This window comes from Cherax quadricarinatus, chromosome 12 (assembly GCF_038502225.1).
Source record: "Cherax quadricarinatus isolate ZL_2023a chromosome 12, ASM3850222v1, whole genome shotgun sequence".
In the NCBI taxonomy this organism is placed as follows: domain Eukaryota; kingdom Metazoa; phylum Arthropoda; class Malacostraca; order Decapoda; family Parastacidae; genus Cherax; species Cherax quadricarinatus.
In genome coordinates, this window is record NC_091303.1 from 45,929,446 (window position 1) to 45,952,058 (window position 22,613).

At 39.9% G+C, this 22,613-nt stretch overlaps 1 protein-coding gene across 1 annotated transcript in view; it reads left to right on the top strand.

The window, feature by feature from the left end:
- The window catches only part of LOC128686555 (ATP-binding cassette sub-family C member 5), a 537,407-nt gene that overhangs the window by 392,288 nt on the left and 122,506 nt on the right, over positions 1–22,613 (top strand). The window contains exon 13 of the mRNA XM_070084337.1: positions 4,596–4,687. Coding sequence (XP_069940438.1) covers positions 4,596–4,687 — 92 coding nt within the window. The remainder of the gene's footprint in view (positions 1–4,595; positions 4,688–22,613) is intronic.

The following is a 22,613-nucleotide window of genomic DNA, read 5'->3' on the forward strand; positions in this document are numbered from 1 at the left end:
ATGAATTCTCTGCATTATATTCACACCACACATTGCCCTCAGACATGACATCTCCACTGCCTCCAGCCTTCTCCTCGCTGCAACATTCATCACCCATGCTTCACACCCATATAAGAGCATTGGTAAAACTATACTCTCATACATTCCCCTCTTTGCCTCCAAGGACAAAGTGCTTTGTCTCCACAGACTCCTAAGTGCACCACTCACCCTTTTCCCCTCATCAATTCTATGATTCACCTCATCCTTCATAGACCCATCCGCTGACACGTCCACTCCCAAATATCTGAATACATTCACCTCCTCCATACTCTCTCCCTCCAATCTGATATCCAGTCTTTCATCACCTAATCCTTTTGTTATCCTCATAACCTTACTCTTTCCTGTATTCACTTTTAATTTTCTTCTTTTGCACACCCTACCAAATTCATCCACCAATCTCTGCAACTTCTCTTCAGAATCTCCCAAGAGCACAGTGTCATCAGCAAAGAGCAACTGTGACAACTCCCACTTTATGTGTCATTCTTTATCTTTTAACTCCACGCCTCTTGTCAAGACCCTCGCATTTACTTCTCTCACAACCCCATCTATAAATATATTAAACAACCACGGTGACATCACACATCCTTGTCTAAGGCCTACTTTTACTGGGAAATAATTTCCCTCTTTCCTACACACTCTAACTTGAGCCTCACTATCCTCGTAAAAACTCTTCACTGCTTTCAGTAACCTACCTCCTACACCATACACCTGCAACATCTGCCACATTGCCCCCCTATCCACCCTGTCATATGCCTTTTCCAAATCCATAAATGCCACAAAGACCTCTTTAGCCTTTTCTAAATACTGTTCACTTATATGTTTCACTGTAAACACCTGATCCACACACCCCCTACCTTTCCTAAAGCCTCCTTGTTCATCTGCTATCCTATTCTCTGTCTTGCTCTTAATTCTTTCAATAATAACTCTACCATACACTTTACCAGGTATACTCAACAGACTTATCCCCCTATAATTTTTGCACTCTCTTTTGTCCCCTTTGCCTTTATACAAAGGAACTATGCATGCTCTCTGCCAATCCCTAGGTACCTTACCCTCTTCCATACATTTATTAAATAATTGCACCAACCACTCCAAAACTATATCCCCACCTGCTTTTAACATTTCTATCTTTATCCCATCAATCCCGGCTGCCTTACCCCCTTTCATTTTACCTACCGCCTCACGAACTTCCCCCACACTCACAACTGGCTCTTCCTCACTCCTACAAGATGTTATTCCTCCTTGCCCTATACACGAAATCACAGCCTCCCCATCTTCATCAACATTTAACAATTCCTCAAAATATTCCCTCCATCTTCCCAATACCTCCAACTCTTCATTTAATAACTCCCCTCTCCTATTTTTAACTGACAAATCCATTTGTTCTCTAGGCTTCCTTAACTTGTTAATCGCACTCCAAAACTTTTTCTTATTTTCAACAAAATTTGTTGATAACATCTCACCCACTCTCTCATTTGCTCTCTTTTTACATTGCTTCACCACTCTCTTAACCTCTCTCTTTTTCTCCATATACTCTTCCCTCCTTGCATCACTTCTACTTTGTAAAAACTTCTCATATGCTAACTTTTTCTCCCTTACTACTCTCTTTACATTATCATTCCACCAATCGCTCCTCTTCCCTCCCGCACCCACTTTCCTGTAACCACAAACTTCTGCTGAACACTCTAACACTACATTTTTAAACCTACCCCATACCTCTTCGACCCCATTGCCTATGCTCTCATTAGCCCATCTATCCTCCAAAAGCTGTTTATATCTTTCCCTAACTGCCTCCTCTTTTAGTTTGTAAACATTCACCTCTCTCTTCCCTGATGCTTCTATTCTCCTTGTATCCCATCTACCTTTTACTCTCAGTGTAGCTACAACTAAAAAGTGATCTGATATATCTGTGGCCCCTCTATAAACATGTACATCCTGAAGTCTACTCAACAGTCTTTTATCTACCAATACATAATCCAACAAACTACTATCATTTTGCCCTACATCATATCTTGTATACTTATTTATCCTCTTTTTCTTAAAATATGTATTACCCATAACTAAACCCCTTTCTATACAAAGTTCAATCAAAGGGCTCCCATTATCATTTACACCTGGCACCCCAAACTTACCTACCACACCCTCTCTAAAAGTTTCTCCTACTTTAGCATTTAGGTCCCCTACCACAATTACTCTCTCACTTGGTTCAAAGGCTCCTGTACATTCACTTAACATCTCCCAAAATCTCTCTCTCTCCTCTGCATTCCTCTCTTCTCCAGGTGCATACACACTTATTATGACCCACTTCTCGCATCCAACCTTTACTTTAATCCACATAATTCTTGCATTTACACATTCATATTCTCTTTTCTCCTTCCATAACTGATCATTCAATATTACTGCTACCCCTTCCTTTGCTCTAACTCTCTCAGATACTCCAGATTTAATCCCATTTATTTCCCCCCACCGAAACTCCCCTACCCCCTTCAGCTTTGTTTTGCTTAGGGCCAGGACATCCAACTTCTTTTCATTCATAACATCAGCAATCATCTGTTTCTTGTCATCCGCACTACATCCACGCACATTCAAGCATCCCAGTTTTATAAAGTTTTTCTTCTTCTCTTTTTTAGTAAATGTTTACAGGAGAAGGGGTTACTAGCCCATTGCTCCCGGCATTTTAGTCGCCTCATAAGACACGCATGGCTTACGGAGGAAAGATTCTTTTCCACTTCCCCATGGACAATTGAAGAAATAAAGAAGAACAAGAGCTATTTAGAAAAAGGGGAAAAACCTAGATGTATGTATATATATATGCATGTGCGTGTCTGTGAAGTGTGACCAAAGTGTAAGTAGGAGTAGCAAGATATCCCTGTTATCTAGCGTGTTTATGAGACAGAAAAAGAAACCAGCAATCCTACCATCATGCAAAACAGTTTCAGGTTTCTGTTTCACAGTCATCTGGCAGGACGGTAGTACTTTCCTGGGTGGTTGCTATCTACCAACCTACTACGTACTACTACACATAAATTCTAGCGCCCTCAAATCTAGCAAGAGAAAGCTGGTAGGCCTACATATGAAAGAATGGGTCTATGTGGTCAGTGTGTGCAGTATAAAAAGAACCCTGCAGCACACAGTGCGTAATGAGAAGAAAAACTTTGAGAGTGTTTTTGGTTTAAAACAGCGACTTTGCACTGTATTTTCGTATGGTATTTATGGTTGTATTCTAGTTTTCCTGGTCTTATTTTGTAGATTGGAAGACATATTACAGAAATTGAGATGATTTTGATTGGTTTCACAATGAAAAGCACCTTGAAATTGAGCTCAAAGTAGCAGAAATGTTCGATTTTTGCCAGAGTTCAAAAGTAAACAAATCATGCCACGCGTCCAATACACATCAACTGGTGAATCTAATATCTTTTCACAAGTGCGCTGGTATTATTTATACCATTTCCACACTAATACAGTAGTCTGCATAACAGTAAATCTTTTATGTTTTTTGTGAGAATAAAAATTCAAAGTGGAAAGCAAAAGAAATGTAAGAGGGGCGTGGGGATGTGACTAATAAACAGAGGAAATGTTATTTTAGTGCCAGGAATGTCTTTCTTGTTTATTCTGGACCCTATTTGGAAATTGGCATCTTTTGAAATTTGTGTGAAATTGGCAAAATTGCTAAATTCTGACCACTTTATTGGATGGTTGAAATTAGTAAATGGGTGGTTTCTTGTACTCATTCGATAGAAAAAAGAGAGTTCTAGCGAAATATTTATGATTTTTGTCGACTAGTACACTGGAATTGACCGAAAATAGGGCTCAAAGTGGGCAAAATCGCCGATGCGTAAACATTGTCGAGACCGCTAACTTCGCGAGAGCATAATTCCGTAAGTTTTCCATCAAATTTCATACTTTTGGTGTCATTATCATTGGGAAAAGATTATCTTTTCATAATTTTTTTTTTTTTTTTTTTAAATTTTGGTGACTCTGAGATCAAGTCTCTGAGAGGGTCTGGCGACCCTCAAAGGGTTAAAGATTTATGTGCAGATTTGGGACTAGTCCCTCCAGGATTTTTCAGGTATTGATTGTGGTGTATCTTTTTCTTCTGCATTGCAAGGAGTACAGGCCAGTGGATTTCAAACATTCCCAGTAATCAAAGTGCTTGACTGAGCTTATATGTGTAGTTAAAGCCCTCCGTGCATTCCCTAGATCTGTGATTTCGCCAGCCTTGAATGGAACAGTTAGTGTTCAGTATTCCAGCCTAGAGTGAGCAAGGGGCTTAAAAAAGGATCATCATTATCATGGCATCTCTTGTTTTGAAGCTTCTCATTATCTATCCTATCATTTTCCTCTCAGATTTGATGATGACACTGTTGTGGTCCTTCAAAGTGAGATCCTCTGACACTATCACTCCCAAGTCCTTTACATTAGTTTTTTGCTCTTGTGTGGTTAGAGTTTGTTGTATGCTCCTTTCTAGCTATTATTTCCTCAAGTTTTCCATAACATAGTAACTGAAATTTGTCCTCATTTACTGTGATGATGTTTTCTTCAACTCTGCATTCTAGGTTCATGATGCTGTTTGACGAGAACACTAGTTTGTTCTACCTGTTCAACTGTGCTATGAGGTGGCTGGCAGTCAGACTCGATCTTCTGGCAAGTAAGTTCTTAAAACTTTTATTTTTAATTTTTAGGTATTTCTTAATAAAAAGTTTAATTTTGCATTTTTATTATTTGAAACTTAATGACACTCGGAACATTGACTATACAGGTCTCCCTCAACATTCGCGAGGGTTAGGGGATCAAGAGCCTCGTGAATGTTGAAAAACCGTGAATGTTTGGTGCCCCAATATATTGTAGGGAAATATAATACAATACTGCTTCCTTAACTTGTTGAACCATGAATAATCATAAAATACATGAAAACGTCGTAAATTGTACTAAATATATACATGTTATGCTTTAATAACATATGTTATTTAATAACATGTATGTTAATAACATGTATGTTAGTCGACTGGTGTGGGTCGCATCCTGGGGGACAAGATTAAGGACCCCAATGGAAATAAGTTAGACAGTCCTCGATGACGCACTGACTTTCTTGGGTTATCCTGGGTGGCTAACCCTCCGGGGTTAAAAATCCGAACGAAATCTTATCTTATCTTGACTCCACCACTGCCTCCACCAATGCGAGTCCCTACTACCCTCCCTCCGACCCCCGCAACTGGCAGCCAGCCCTCCCACCACTCAGTGTGGTGAGTGTTTTGTTTGTTCATTATTTGCTATTAAACTACAGTATAAATAATGTAAACCCATTCATGACTGCATATTGGAATGGCTATTAGGACAGGTATTAGACGGTGACATCATGTGTTTACTCTTGAACACTGCAAAGAATCGAACATTTCTGCTATTGCTAATAATAATAATAATAATAATAATAATAATAATAATAATAATAATAGTAATAATAATAATAATAATAATAATAATAAATACGATATAATTGAAGAAGGAAATTGTACAAAAATACGAGGGAGTGGTTGACACATCGTCAGTGTGACTTTGTTTATGCTGGAGTAAACATTAGTCTCCCTGCTCTTCCAAACATTTCACAATAATTCAGCGGTTGAGGCAGTGGTATTTAATGACATATATGTTATAAATAATAATAGTACATGTTATTATTAATAACATGTATTATTATTAACATGTATGTATTTAATAACATGTTATAAATAATAATAGTACATATTATTAATAACATGTATTATTATTAACATGTATGTTATTAAATACCATTGCCTCAATCACTGCCTCTACCACTCCAGTCACACTCAATCTACAAGCACCAAACACAATGAATTATTGTGAAATGTTTGGAAGAGCAGGGAGACTAATGTTTACTCCAGCATAAACAAAGTCACACTGACGATGTGTCAACCACTCCCTCGTATTTTTGTACAATTTCCTTCTTCAATTATATCGTATTTATTATTATTATTATTATTATTATTATTATTATTATTATTATTATTATTATTATTATTATTATTATTACTATTATCATTATTATTATTATTATTATTATTATTATTATTATTATTATTATTATTATTATTATTATTATTATTATTACTATTGTTATTATTAGCAATAGCAGAAATGTTCGATTCTTTGCAGTGCTCAAGAGTAAACACATGATGTCACCGTCTAATACCTGTCCTAATAGCCATTCCAATATGCAATCATGAATGTGTTTACATTATTTATACTGTAGTTTAATAGCAAATAATGAACAAACAAAACACTCACCACACTGAGTGGTGGGAGGGCTGGTTGCCAGTTGCGGGGGTCGGAGGGAGGGTAGTAGGGACTCGCAGGTGGCGGGAAACTTAAATATGATTTGGCGGCTGGGAATTTGGTGGCTGGGAATTCGCGAATGTGTGAAGCCCGTGAAAGTTGAAAACGTGAATGTTGAGGGAGACCTGTATTTCTTATGCATCTCCAGAAGCAATTATGGTGATAGTTTGTAGCAACTGAGTTATAACACTTGTAAGTCATTGAGCAAAGATGCGACCTACGAATCCTGGTAGTAAAACAATAAACAAGGTCATTGTAGGTCATTGAACAGAGAGGTGACCTAGGAATCCTGGTAGTAAAAGGGCACAAAGTAACCTGATGGTGTCAGACAGAGGGGGACTGTGTACACTGTGTACAGTGGAACCCCGAATATCGGCCGCTGTGTTTATTGGCCGAATCGTATTTAGGCCAGTTTTTGGGCCAAAATTTTCTCCATGTTTCAGTCGGTGCCTCGCAAATCAGCCATATTATACTCACCAGCCCGCCTCCTGCTGGGACACCGCTGTGGATCTTGGTGAATGAGCATATACTCCGTGCATTCATCCAAACATTTCCTTAAAATCTATTGGTTTTTGTGCTTGTTTATTATGTGCGACTGTGAAATAAGGCACCATGGGCCCAAAGAAAGTTCCTAATAAAGAAAATGAGAAACACAATGAAATTTAAGAAAGAAGTTATTGAAAAATATGAGAGTGGTGTTTGAGGGCTAGAACTTGCCAGGATGTATGGGAAATCCAAATCAATAATCACTTCCATCCTGGCAAAGAAAGTAGAAATCAAGGAAGCTAATGTTGCAAAAGGAGTTTAGCAGGGAGTGTAGCAGGCAGGGAGTGTAGTGGGTAGGCAGGACCCCAATGGAAATAAGTCACTCTGACTGTTTTTGGGTTATCTGATGTTCTTTACACATATGCTGTGGAAGGGAGGCAGGGAGCGTTGTGGCAGCAGTGGCATCCTACCAGCTCTTTTTCCTCAAGAAACCATCGCTCATCAAAGCTTGTGATGGCCTAATTGAAGGTACAACTACATGAACCCACGTAGACCACAAAATGACCCAAGAATACTAAGAATGTAACCCAAATCTTGACAAAATTAGAAGATCTAAGGAAGACAGCCCTGCTAACCCAAACACTGCCTCCGCTGCCAGACAATCACTTAACCCAAGCTTAGGGAAAACAAGCCTTCTCCTCCATAGCTACACAGTATCTACTTTAGTGATACTATGAAAGGATATCACAGAAGAATCAACAGCAGTAAGAAAAGAATAACACCAAGGACCCTAGAACTTAACTTGTCTACCCAGCAGGAAGCCAGTGTATCATCAACCTCCCTCACCACTACAACCCATGGAACATCAACAACAAACATGACTGACTCCCCCTCCAACTCCACTCTCTTCAAAAGATTCACCCATGATAACTCAGGTATGATTATTCCTGACAATATCAGGTACTACATCGTCGCTCTAGAAAACAAAATCAAAGATATTAAAGCAACACTTGCACGACGAGAATCCAAGATAACCAACCTCGAGAACAAGATCAAAAACCTTGAAGAGAAGATTACCTCGGGAAGTGCCGACACAGAAAATACTCTAAAAACAGCTATAGCCAGTCACTCTGAGCAAATAACAACTCTAAATAGGAAGGTTGAAGAAGCAATCAAGGACTGGAATCACAACATGCACACTCGACTGAATGAATACCTTGATTTCCAAGACGACAAAACTGAACAAGATAAGTTGTCTGATGCAGTTATAATAAACAGTCCATACATTCCTAGTGACATAACACAAGCACAGTGCAAAGAAACTGCTATCAGGATAATACATGACCACGTGAAAGTTATTGTGCAAAGCAATGAAACCAAAGAAACACGTTTGTTAGGAAAACAAGGTAGTAAACACAGTATCATGATCAGACTTCATTCATATGATAAAAGAAAGGACCTAATTAAATCAGCAATTACAATGAAAAATGGAGTGTACATCAACGAATGTCTAACAAGAAAACGCCAAAACCTTCTGTTCAGGTTGAGAAAACTTAAACTGGAAAATAAAATACATCAGTGTTTCACTCGAGATGGGAAAATACTAGTTAGGAAAACATCAACAGGACAACAATATACCATCTCAAATGAACATGATTTCTCTACCTTCCTTAGAAAAACTGACATTTCTGTAACAGATTAGATAAGTGTCCTTAACACATATATACGTGTGGTGCATATAGTGTACGTTACTATTATATTATTGTGCATTATTATTTTTTTATTTTTTTATTCACTAGCTAATGCCAACTACCTCAAATACATCATACTTCTTTTTAATTGCTATTAATTGTTCATAATTTTGTATTGCAAGTCAAATCTTACTCCAAATTAATGTTATTCATGGTTCTTACCTGTCCTTTTAATTTGCTTACCACTACTTGTTTTAGTCTCTTTTATATTGTGTGTGAAATTAGTGTATATTCCAATTACATTATTGTGCAAGTCCCAAAACTATCTTTTGCTAGCTAGTACCTACTACCTCATTTTTTTTTAATTTTTATTGTGCAATAAATTGCTCAACTTATTATATATTACAAATCAGATCTTACTCCTAAATCAATATTATATCATAGTGACTATCTGTCCATTTAACTTTGTTTACCATTACTTAATTTAGTCCCTTATATATTTTCTCCATTATTTTAGCTTTATATAACTACCTTATTTCATATATTCACAGTTGTTAAAATAATCAAGGTGCTATTCTCAGGTGCTAAAGTGTAATAAGTTCACTATTTTGCCATTATATTCCAAAGCTCATTTATTTGATTACCACTTTAGTTGTTCACCATAACTTATATTATTCCCATTGATATTGTCTCCCTTATTTTAACTTTAAAGAACTACCTTTAAAGAACTACCTTTAAAGTACTACCTACTATCATATTCCCAAGCTCCATTATTTGATCATCACTTTATTTTTTCACCACAAATTATTTTAGTCCCTTTTATATTGTCTCCTTTATTTTAGCTTTAAAGAACTACCTTAGCTCATATATTTTACATTTGTTAAAATAATTAAGGTGCTATTTTTTAGTTTTAGAATATTTACTTTGTCTTATACTTAATTCTTACTATAGATTCACTCTAAATCTTATGATTACAAGTATTGATCCTGATACCAACCTCTTATTGAATGATTTAAATGAATCAAACAGTAACTGTAATTACTACACAGCAGAACAATCAAAGGCACTCCTCAGAGCCAACAACAACATAACTGTCTTTAACTACAATATCAGATCTTTAAGCAAGCATTACGATGACCTCATAGCATTACTAAATTCCCTGCATGCCAGTATGTCCATCATTACTCTCACTGAAACCTGGCTAAAGCCTGATACTACAGATGTCTATGCCATTCCTGGTTACACAGACATACACGACTGTAGGCCAGATCAACAAGGGGGTGGCACAGCTATGTACTACTCAGACCAACTAGAATGTATCACTAATACTTGCACAAGGGATGAACATGGGGAATATATAATAGCTAAATTCAAATCCAAATACCTATAAAAACCTCTCACAGTGATAAACATCTACAGAGTATCACAATCAAACATTAGCCATTTTAGTGAAAACCTAGGAAGCATGATAACTGATGCATGCATGAAAAAAGATCACTTACCACTCTCAGGTGACTTCAGTATAAATCTCCTGCAAGACCAGGACCCATGTGTAACTGATTTCGCAAACACTATGAGTAACTGCATGTTGCTACCAACAGTAACAAAACCTACAAGAGTTACACAGACTAGTGTTTCCCTACTAGACCACATCTGGACCAACACCATATCCCCATTAAAATCAGGCATAATCACAGACAATACCACAGACCACTACCCTACTTTCCTCATAACAAATCTTGGCAGATTACCCCAAGACACTACTAAAGTCACTTTCAGACTTCACAATGAGGCAGCCATTAATAACTTTACAGCAGCAGTGACAAACATTGACTGGCACACTGAGCTAGAAATCTATACAGATATTGATGAATGTATTAATAATTTTCTAGAAAAGACCCAATACCTCTATGACAAGCACTGCCCTAAAAAAACTAAACAGATGACAGCTAAGAGACTGAACAGTCCCTGGTTAACACCCAGCATCCTCAAATCCATAAATACAAAGCATCTATACGAAAAACAGTACAGAATAGGTCACATAACCAGAGACCAAACAAAACGTTACTCGTCAATCCTAACCAGCCTGATAAGAAGGGCTTAAAAATTGTATTATGAGAACAGATTATCCAACTTAAGGGGTGATATAAAAAAGACCTGGAAAACCCTATCAGAAATTCTAAGAACAAAAAAGATATCACGAAATAGCGAAATTGAACTAACAAAACCAGATGAACCCCAACTTCCACCAACTGAAACAGCAAGCAGACTCAATGATTTCTTCTCCACTATAGAAAAAACCTTGCCAATAAAATCCCAAGCTCAAATACCCCACCCAATGACTACCTCACTGGCAACTACCCGAACACACTGTTCCTAGCTCCAACTAACCCAACTGAAGTCTCCCTTATTATCAACGCACTAAAAAACAAGACAGGAGATTTAAATACCTTACCACCCTTTATATACAAAAAAGCGTCACAAGTGCTATCACCAATCATTGCAACACTCTTTAACAAATCCATCGAATCCTCTACCTACCCTACAGTTCTCAAAATAGCAAGGGTCACCCTGAGCCATAAAGGAGGAGACCAAACAGACTTGAATAACTATAGGCCAATATCCAACAATATCCCTCTTCTCTTTCTCATATACACAAATGACCTATCAAATGCATTGCAACTACTCAAACCCACACTATTTGCAGATGACAATACAGTGGTCCCTCGTTTTTCGTAATTAATCCGTTCCTGGAGCTGCTACTATAAACGAAATTTACGATTTGCGAATCAATTTTCCCCATAAGAAATAATGTAAATACAATTATTCCGTTCCTGACACCCAGAAGTTTTAAAACAAAAAAATTTTTACATGAAATATACATGTATTTATTTATTTATTTATTTGCAATTTGACCACACATACAGAGGTACAAAAAAATACAGATAAGAGCAGCATGCCAAAGCCTCTTATACTATGCATAGCATTACGGGCTGGCTTAAAATTAACTTAAGATTAACTAAGCAATGATGAAATCAGTGATAAAACATTAATGTAAACAGATTACTATAAAGCACAAGTGAGTATTACAAAGACAGGTCATATGGTTGCATGCATTGTTGTACATTCAGTAGAATGGAGTATTCTGTTAGGTAGTGTATTTAAAAAATAATAAAGTTAGATTGGGTTTTAGGTTTAACATTTATGTGATATAATTGTGAGAAACATTTAAGATATACAATTTATAAGGTTCAGTTATTCAGTATTTATTTGGTTTTGGGTGAGTAAGTGATCTTTGAGAAGAGACTTGAATTTATAAACAGGTAGTGTTTCTTTTATATTTACAGGTAATGAATTCCAGATTTTAGGGCCTTTTATGTGCATTGAGTTTTTGGATAGTGTGAGATGAACACGAGGAACATCAAAGAGTGATCTGTGCCTTGTGTTATGGTCATGTGTTCTGTTGAGGTTGGCAAGGAGATGTTTGAGGGGAGGGTTAATATCAGAGTTAAGTGTTCTATGTATGTAATAGGTGCAGTAATAAGTATGGATGTTTTGTATGGTGAGTAGGTTTAGTGTATTGAATATTGGTGGAGTGTGCTGCCTGTAGTGAGAATTTGTTATCATTCTAACTGCAGCCTTTTGTTGGGTAATTAGTGGTCTGAGATGGTTACTTGTTGTTGAGCCCCATGCACAAATTCCATAGGTGAGATAGGTGTAAATAAGAGAGTGATATAGGGCCAGGAGGGCTGACTGTGGAGCATAGTACCGTATCTTCGATAGTATGCCTACAGTCTTGGAAATTTTCTTAGAAATTTGTTGTATATGTGTATGAAATTTGAGTCTATTATCAAGGTGGATTCCTAAGAATTTTCCCTCTGTTAGCTTTGTGATAGGTGATCCATTTATCATTATGTTAAGAGGGACATCTGTAGCTCTGTTACCAAACTGAATGAAGTAGGTTTTGTCAATGTTTAGTGTAAGTTTGTTAGTCCTCATCCAGGTAGATATTTTCTGTAATTCGGTATTTACAGTATTGGCTAGCGTGACTGGGCTCGGGTGGGAGAAGACGTATGTAGTGTCATCTGCAAATAGTGTGGGTTTGAGTAATTGTGAAGCATTTGGTAGGTCATTTATGTATAGGAGAAAGAGAAGAGGGCCAAGGACACTTCCCTGTGGGACACCAACTGTAATTGGTTGTGCAGAAGAGTTTGCCCCATTTGCATACACATATTGGCTTCTGTTGCTGAGGTATGACTTGAGGTAGTTGAGGGAGTGCCCTCTTATACCATAGTGTGACAATTTTACGTGGAGCAAGTCATGGTCAACTGTATCAAAAGCTTTACGTAAGTCAATGAAGATCCCCAGTGGGACTTCTTTTTTCTCTATTGCAGTGTATATATGTTCTAGCATGTGTATAATAGCATCATTAGTATTTTTATTAGGCCTGAATCCAAATTGGCAGGGGTTGAGTATGTTTTGGGAGATAAGGTAGGAGTAGATTTGTTTATGAATTAATTTTTCGAAGATTTTTGAGAAAGGGTGTAAGTTGGATATTGGCCTATAGTTATTCAACTCTGTTTGGTCTCCTCCTTTGTGGATCGGGGTGACCCTTGCTATTTTGAGTACTGTAGGGAAGGTGGAGGATTCAATGGATTTGTTAAAGAGTGTTGCAATGATTGGTGATAGCATTTGTGACACTTTTTTGTATATAAAGGGTGGTAAGGTATTTAAATCTCCTGCCTTGTTTTTTAGTATGTTGATAATAAGGGAGACTTCGTATGGGTTAGTCGGAGCTAGGAACAGTGTGTTCGGGTAGTTGCCGGTGAGGTAGTCATTTGGTGGGGTATCTGAGCTTGGGATTTTATTGGCAAGGTTTTGTCCTATAGTGGAGAAGAAATCATTGAGTCTGTTTGCTGTTTCTGTTGGTGGGAGTTGGGGTTCATCTGATTTTGCTAATTTTATTTTGCTATTTCGTGATATCTTTTTTGTTCCTAGAATTTCTGATAGGGTTTTCCAGGTCTTTTTTATATCACCTCGTAAGTTGGATAATCTGTTCTCATAATACAATTTTTTTGCCCTTCTTATCAGGCTGGTTAGGATTGACGAGTAACGTTTTGTTTGGTCTCTGGTTATGTGACCCATTCTGTACTGTTTTTCATACATAAACAATACAATGGGAAATGATGAATGAAACATTAACAGCATAACACTTACCTTTATTGGAGATTCTTCTTAGTGTATGGGAGACTGGAGGAGAGTGGATTGTTTATAGTTTGGAAGGGGAATCCCCTTCCAGCAACACCTCAGGTACCAATTGCTTTTCTGGGGTTGCTTGTATTCTCTGTTTCTTAATGCCACTAGGACCAGCTTCAGAGTCACTGGAGTCCTGTCTCCCAAAATAACTGTGGAGAGAGCTCTGTTTCTGGCATCTCTTTAACACTTCCCTAAAATGGCCCAAGACTTTGTCACTGTACATGTTGCCAATATGGCTTTCAACAACCTTGTTAGGGTGATGTTTCTCCATAAAGCTTTCCATCTTACCCCACATAGTAAAAATCTCTTTAATTTCTCAAGAAGGCACCTTCTTCCATCTCTCTTCCTCCTCCTCTGCAGCAAGATTCTGAGCTGCGATGTGTTGCTCTTCTTGCTGAAGCTCTTGCAGCTCCTCAGTGGTGAGCTCTTCGATGTGGTCTTCCACCAATTCTTCCAGATCCTCCAAACTCACATCCAACCCCATGGAACTCCCCAGTGCCACAGTTGATTTTACAACAGACATAGGCTCATCAGGGTCAGTCCCAAACCCTTCAAAATCCCTTTTGTCGACACAATCTGGCCACAATTTTCTCCAGGCAGAGTTCAAAGTCCTGGTAGTCACTCCCTCCCAAGCCATACCTGTAAGGGTTATGCAATGGAGGATGCTGAAGTGTTCTCTCCAAAATTCCCTTAGGGTCAAGTGAGTGTCTGTGGTCACAGTCAGGCACCTGTGAAACATTGCTTTTGTGTAGAGTTTTTTAAAGTTTGAAATGACCTGCTGGTCCATGGGCTGGAGGAGAGGAGTGGTATTCGGGGGCAAGAACTTTACTGTGATGAACCCAAACTCCTCGAAAATTAGGTCATCTAAGTTTGGAGGATGAGCAGGTGCATTGTCCATTACTAGCAGGCACTTGAGATCCAATTTCTTTTCCATGAGATACTCCTTCACACTAGGGCCAAACACTTCATTGAACCACTCGACGAAAATTTCGAAAATTTCCCTCGTGACCCATGCCTTACTATTAGATTTCCAAAACACACACAATTTACTCTTCATAACATTGTTTTTCCTGAACACTCTGGGATTTTCAGGATGGTACACTAGTAATGGCTTCACTTTGAAATCCCCACTAGCATTAGCACAGAACATTAGCGTCAGCCTGTCTTTCATAGGCTTGTGTCCTGGCATTGCCTTTTCCTCTTGTGTAATGAAGGTCCTCTTTGGCATTTTCTTCCAAAAGAGGCCTGTCTTGTCACAATTGAACACTTGTTCAGGTTTCAGTCCTTCAGCCTCTATGTACTCCTGGAATTCATGCACATATTTTTCAGCCGCCTTGTGGTCCGAACTGGCAGCCTCACCATGCCTTACCACACTGTGTATGCCAGTACGGTTCTTAAATCTCTCAAACCAGCCTTTGCTGGCCTTAAATTCACTCACATCACCACTATTTGCAGGGAATTTCTTTACCAAATCTTCATGCAACTGCCTAGCCTTTTCACAAATAATCGAAGTCATAAGAGTATCTCCTGCTAATTGTTTCTCATTTATCCACACCAATAATAACTTCTCAACCTCTTCGAGTACTGGTGATCTCATTTTTGTCAGCATAGTTACCCCCTTTGCAACAACAGCATCCTTGATTTCCTTTTTCTTGGCCACTGTGGAACATAAGGTTGAGTAGGGTTTCTTATACATCCTGGCCAGTTCGGCCACATTTGTATTACTTTCATATTGTTCAATGATGGTTTTCTTAAATTCAGTCGTATTTCTCGCCTTCTTTACCACAGGCTTGGCACTAGGAGCTTTCTTTGGAGCCATGGTAGCTTATTTAGTACTTGCAAGCACTAAAATAAATGGAATATTATGAAATATTTCGCTGGAGCACATGAGGGGACCTTCACTCACTGGTAAACAATGCCAGATTGGCTGCCGCCATGGCTCACACCGTGGGTACGCGTCCGGGACGAATTACGACTCACGAGTCAACTTATGAAAAGCGAGTCCATGTTTATACGAAAATAACCCTATGATTGGTGAAATTTACGATTGACGGGAACTATGAAAAGCGAGGGACCACTGTACATACGTCTTCTCTCACCCGAGCCCAGTCATGCTAGCCAATACTGTGAATACCAAATTACAGAAAATATCTACCTGGATGAGGACTAACAAACTTACTCTAAACATTGACAAAACTTACTTCATTCAGTTTGGTAACAGAGCTACAGATGTTCCTCTTAACATAATGATAAATGGATCATCTATCATAAAGCTAACAGAGGGAAAGTTTTTAGGAATCCACCTTGATAATAGACTAAAATTTCAAGCACATATACAACAAATTTCCAAGACCGTAGGCATACTATCGAAGATACGATACTATGTTCCACAGTCAGTCCTCCTGGCCCTATATCACTCACTTATTTACCCCTATCTCACATATGGAATTTGTGCATGGGACTCTACAACAATAAACCATCTCAGACCACTAACTACCCAACAAAAGGCTGCAGTCAGAATGATAACAAATTCCCACTACAGGCAGCACACTCCACCAATATTCAAAACTCTAAACCTACTCACCATACAAAACATCCATGCTTATTACTGCACCTACTACATACATAGAACACTTAACTCAGATATAAACCCTCCCCTCAAACATCTCCTTACCAACCTCAACAGAAAACATGACCATAACACAAGGCACAGATCACTCTTTGATGTTCCTCGTGTCCATCTCACACCATGCAAAAACTCATTGCACATAAAAGGCCCTAAAATCTGGAATTCTTTAGCTGTGAATATAAAAGAAACACTGTCTGTTAATAAATTCAAGTCTCTTCTCAAAAATCACTTACTCACCCACAACTAAATAAATACTGAATAATTGTATCTTATAAATTGTATCTCACAAATGTTTCTCATAATTGTATCTCATAAATGTTTAACCTGTGACCCAATCAAACTTTGTTATTTTTCATTACATTACCTAGCTGAATGCACAGCAACACAGTAAATGACCATATGACCTGTCTTTGTAATACTCATTTGCGCTTAATTGTAATCTGTTTACAATAATGTTTTACCACTGAATATATCATTGCTTAGTTAATCTTAAGTTAACTTTAAGCCTGCCCATAATGCTCTGCATACAAGGGGCTTTGGCATGTTACACTTAATTACTGTATTCCGTTGTACTTCTCTGTATCATGTTCAAATTAATAAATAAATAAATAAATAAATAAATGGAGGGAGCATAGAAGGGAGTGTAACAGGCAGGCAGGGAATGTAGCATGGAGGGAGGGAGTGTAGCACCCATGCAGGGTGTGTAGCAGGGAAACAGGGAGTGTGGAAGAGAGGCAGGGAGTGTAACAGGCAGGCGGGGAGTGTAGCAGGGAGGCAGAGAGTGTGGAAGGGAGGCAGGGAGTGTAGCATGGAGAGAGGGAGTGTAGCAGGGAGGCAGGGAATGTAGCAGGGAAACAGGGAGTGTGGAAGGTAGGCAGGGACTGTAGCAGGCAGGCAGGGAATGTAGCATGGAGGGAGGGAGTGTAACAGGGAGGCAGGGAGTGTAACAGGCAGGCAGGGTGTGTGGAAGGGAGGCAGGGAGTGTAGCATGGAGGAAGGGAGTGTAACAGGGAGGCAGGAAGTGTAGCATGGAAGGAGTGTAGCAGGGATGCAGGGAGCATAGCAGGGAGACAGGGAGCATAGCAGGGAGGCAGTGAGTGTGGAAGGGAGGCAGGGAGTGTTGCATGTAGGGAGGGAGTGTAGCAGGCATGCAGGGAGTGTAGCATGGAGGGAGGGAGTGTAGCAGATAAACAGGGAGTGTGGGAGGCAGGGAGTGTGGGAGGCAGGGAGTATAGCAGGCAGGCAGGGAGTGTAGCAGGCAGGCAGGGAGTGTAGCAGGCAGGCAGGGAGTGTAGCAGGCAGGCAGGGAGTGTAGCAGGCAGGCAGGGAGTGTAGCAGTCATGCAGGGAGTGTAGCAGGCGTGCAGGGAGTGTAGCAGGCAGGGAGGGAAGTAACCCGAGAGAGAGCTTTGACACCTGAAGTCCTTATGGAGGGGGATTCCCCTTCCAAACAATAATCAGTCCTCCCTCTCTCCTCATAACTGTCTTCCATAAGCCAACAAGAGTCTTCAGTAAAGGTATGTAATAGTGATTTAAATGTTCATTTATTTATTTTATTTGGTTCTCATTGTTTTGTGTATGTAAAACTATAATTAATCTTTAAAAAAATTATTTTTTGTTAATATTTTTGGGTGTCTGGAATGGATTCATTTTTTTTTTTTTTTAACAAGTTGGCCATCTCCCACCGAGACAGAGTGACCCAAAAAGAAAGAAAATCCCCAAAAAGAAAATACTTTCATCATCATTCAACACTTTCACCTCACTCACACATAATCACTGTTTTTGCAGAGGTGCTCAGAACACAACAGTTTAGAAGCATATAGTATAAAGATACACAACACATCCTTCCAAAATGCTAATATCCCAAACCCCTCATTTAGAGTACAGGCATTGTACTTCCCATTTCCAGGACTCAAGTCTGGCTATATAAAAATAACTGGTTTCCCTGAATCCCTTCACTAAATATTACCCTGCTCACACTCCAACAGATCGTCAGGTCCCAAATACCATTCGTCTCCATTCACTCCTATCGAACACGCTCATGCACGCCTGCTGGAAGTCCAAGCCCCTCACCCACAAAACCTCCCTTCCAACCTTTTCAAAGACGACCCCTATCCCACCTTCCTTCCCATACAGATTTAAATGCTCTCCATGTCATTCTACCACCTCAACAACCCCTCTTCAGCCCTCTGACTAATACCTTTATTAGCTCCATACTTTCTCCTAATTTCCACACTCCGAATTTGCTGCATAATATTTGCACCACACATTGCCCTTAGACAGGACATCACTGCCTCCAACCGCCTCCTCGCTGCTGCATTCACAACCAAAGCTTCACACCCATATAAGAGTGTTGGTACTACTATAGTTTCATACATTCCCTTCTTTGTCTCCATAGATAATTGTATTTACATTAATTCTTATGGGAAATATTGCTTCGAATTTAGGCCTTTTTGAATTTTGGCCGACCTTCTGGAATGGATTACGGCTGATATTCAGGGTTCCACTGTATTTCCATCTTGTCTGTTGTCTATTAATGTTAGTAGACCATAACTTGCATAAATGTCTTCCAGTCTTAACTACAGGGAAGTGGAACTGTGAAGTCATATTTCATAGAAAGTACAGTGGACCCCCAAGTTTCATCAGCATCAACTTTTATGAAATCCAACTTTCAACAAGTTTTTTCGGAAAAATTTAGCCTCGCGGTTCGTGATTGGACTCATGATTCAGCAACCGTCCGGTACACGTCCGCCCGTCACTGCGCACACAAAGCCAGTCTCCTGCACCATTCACACTCAGTGTGCCATTGTTTACCAGCACATGATGATCACCCCACGGGTTCATACAGTACATTTCATAACAATCCATTGTTTTTTGTGCTTGCAGCTGCTAAATAAGTCACCATGGGCCCAAGGAAAGCTAGTGCAAGCCCTTTGGTAAAGAAAGCGAGGAACACGATCGAATTCAAGAAGGAAATCATTGAAAAATATGAGAGCGGAGTGTATGTTACAGAACTTGCCAGGATGTGTGGCAAACCCCATTCAACCATCACTTCGATCGTGGCAAAGGGAAAGGAAATAAAGTGTGCTGTTGTTGCAAAAGGGGTAGATATGCTGACAAAAAAGAGATTGCAAATCCTCAAAGAAGTGGAAAGGTTATTGTTGGTGTGGATTACCCAAAAACAGTTAGCAGGAGATAGTATTATGCAGTTGATAATATATGAAAAGGCAAGGCAGTTGCATGACAGTCTCGTAAAGAAAATGCCTGCAACGAGTGGTGATGCTTGTGATTTTAAGGCCAGCAGAGGTTGGTTTGAGAGATTTAAGAAGCGTAGTGGCATTCACAGTGTGATAAGGCATGGTGAGGCTGCCAGTTCTGACAAAAAAGCAGCTGAGAAGTTTGTACAGGAGTTTAAGGAGTGCATAGACACTGGAGAATTCAAACTCCAACAACTGTTTAATTGTGACGAAACAGGCCTCTTTTGGAAGAAAATGCCAAAGAGGACCTACATCACGCAGGAGGAAATGGCACTCCCAGGACACAAGCCTATGAAGGATAGGCTTACTCTCATGTTTTGTAGTAATGTTAGTGGGGATTGCAAAGTGAAGCCTGAAAATCCCAGAGTGTTCAAGAAATACAGTGTCACCAAGAGTAATTTGTGTGATGTGGAAGGCTAACAGTAAGGCATGGGTCACAAGGGGAATTTTCCTAGACTGGTTTAATGAAGTGTTTGGCCCCAGTGTGAAGAAATACCTCCTGGAAAATAAATTGGACCTCAAGTGCCTTCTGGTAATGGACAATGCTCCTGCTCATCCTCCAGACTTGGAAGAGCAAATAGTGGAGGAGTTTAGTTTCATCACGGTGAAGTTCTTGCCCCCTAATACAACTCCTCTCCTCCAGCCCATGGACCAGCAGGTCCTTTGAAGGGTTTGGGGCTGACCCTAAGGAGCCTATGCCAGTTGTGGAATCTATTGTGGCATTGGGAGAGTCCCTGGGGTTGGAGGTGAGTGGGAAGGATGTGGAAGAGTTGGTGGAGGACCACAGGGAAGAGCTAACCGCTGAAGAGCTGCAAGAGCTTCATCTGCAACAGCAAGAGATCACAGCTCAGGAAATTGCTGCAGAGGAGGAGGAAGAGAGATGGAGGAAGGTGCCTTCTTCAAAGATTAAGGACATTTGTGCAAAGTGGACTGAAGTGCGAACATTTATGGATGAACTTCACCCTGACAAAGCTGTTGCAGGCCGTATTGGCAACAAGTACAATGACTGTGTTGTGTCCCACTTCAGACAAATCTTAAAGAAACGCCAGAAACAGAGCTCGCTGGACATTTATTTTGTGCGACAGGGGTCCAGTGACTCTCAAGTTGTTCCCAGTGTCTTTAAAAAGCAAAGAAGGGAAGTAACCCCAGATAAGGACTTAGTACCTGAAGTCCTAATGGAAGGAGATTCTCCTTCCATTACGCTGAGGTCAGTGGTCACGTGTGGTCATACCTGCCTAAGCTCTTGGGAGTTAGCATGGGCTGTTACCAAGCACCATGGCTTGTTGTAGTGTTTTAGAATCTCAGGTTCAAGTGTTGAAGAAGGAGATTCTTCTTCTTCAGGAGGAAAATAGGAGGCTGAAGCTTTGCATAGATGAGTTTGGGAATGAGTGTGAGAAGGATTTAGCTGGTAAGGAGGAAATGGTCACCAGTAGTGATAGTGGCAGCCACTTTAAGTGGCAAGTGGTTCACAGTTCAGGAAAAAGGAAGATGAGGAGAGTTCATAGAGAAGATGTGAAGGTAGAAAATAGATTCTCTGTTCTCCAAGACAAGTGTACTTCAGTGGATAGTGAGGTTGAAGGTACCACTGATTCACCTGCTAATCTAGGCAAGAATATTTTAATAGTAGGTGATTCTCAGGTAAGATATATGGACCATGCATTTTGTAAGAGAGACAGAAAGGTCAGACAGAGAGTGTGTCTTCCTGGAGCTGGTGTTGGTGACATAGTCAGCAGGTTGGATAATATTATGGCAGGTAATGGGAACAAGCCCATTATCTGTCTTAGTGCTGGGGGTAATGACATTGGGAAGGGTAGGAGAGAGGAGCTGCTGGATTAGTACAGGTCAGCCATGGAAGTAGTTAGATCTAAGGGAGGGATCCCAGTCATATGTAGCATCTTGCCTAGAAAGGAAGTGGGCAATGAATGGATGTCTAGGGCAATTGGTATAAATTCATTGATAACTGGGACCTATTCTTTGGCAAACGTGATATGTATGCAAGGGATGGGGTTCATCTCTCTGGGGATGGAGTGGTTGCATTAGCCAATTCGATTGAGAGGGTAATTGATGACTTGTCTAGGAATTTAACCCTTTGAGGGTTTCGGCCGTACTAGAATGGCTTACGCGCAGGGGTTTTTGACGTACTAGTACGCATAAATTCTAGCGCTGTCAAATCTCGCAGGAAAAGGCTGATAGGCCTAGATGTGAGAGAATGGGTCTGTGTGGTGGGTGTGCGCAGTAGGAAAAAAATCTGGGACCCAGTGGTGCATTGTGGGAATGCCATCATAGTACACAATGTCCACCATGCCTGGTGGTAAGAAGTTCCTCACTCCTCGGTGAATTGGGACACTTTTTTTCCCCAGTGACAGTTCTAATACAGATGGAAGTGACAGTGAAAATGAGTTTCAAGGTTCTCGTGAGGTTTTGACCGAAACTAATGACCATAATATGGGTAATAGTGAGGAAAACCCAAACAACCCACAGCCTTCCACCTCTGGTGCTGGGCCGTCTTGTTCACGTTCAGTTGTACCAGAATCAAAGAGGAAACTCCTATTTTCCCAAATCCCAGACTCAGATGTGAGCATTGGTGATGATAATGATAGTGATTATGAACTACAAGCTCTTCAAACTTGTTCCAAGAATGGAGGAGGAGGAGGAGGAAGAGGAAGAAGAGGAGGAGGAGGAAGAAGAGGAGGAGGAGGAAGAAGAGGAGGAGGAGGAAGAAGAGGAGGAGGAAGAAGAGGAGGAAGAAGAGGAGGAGGAAGAAGAAGAATATGTAATAATAACAATAATACATAATAATAATACATAAGTGGGTCATAATAAGCGTGTATGCACCTGGAGAAGAGAGGAATGCAGAGGAGAGAGAGAGATTTTGGGAGATGTTAAGTGAATGTATAGGAGCCTT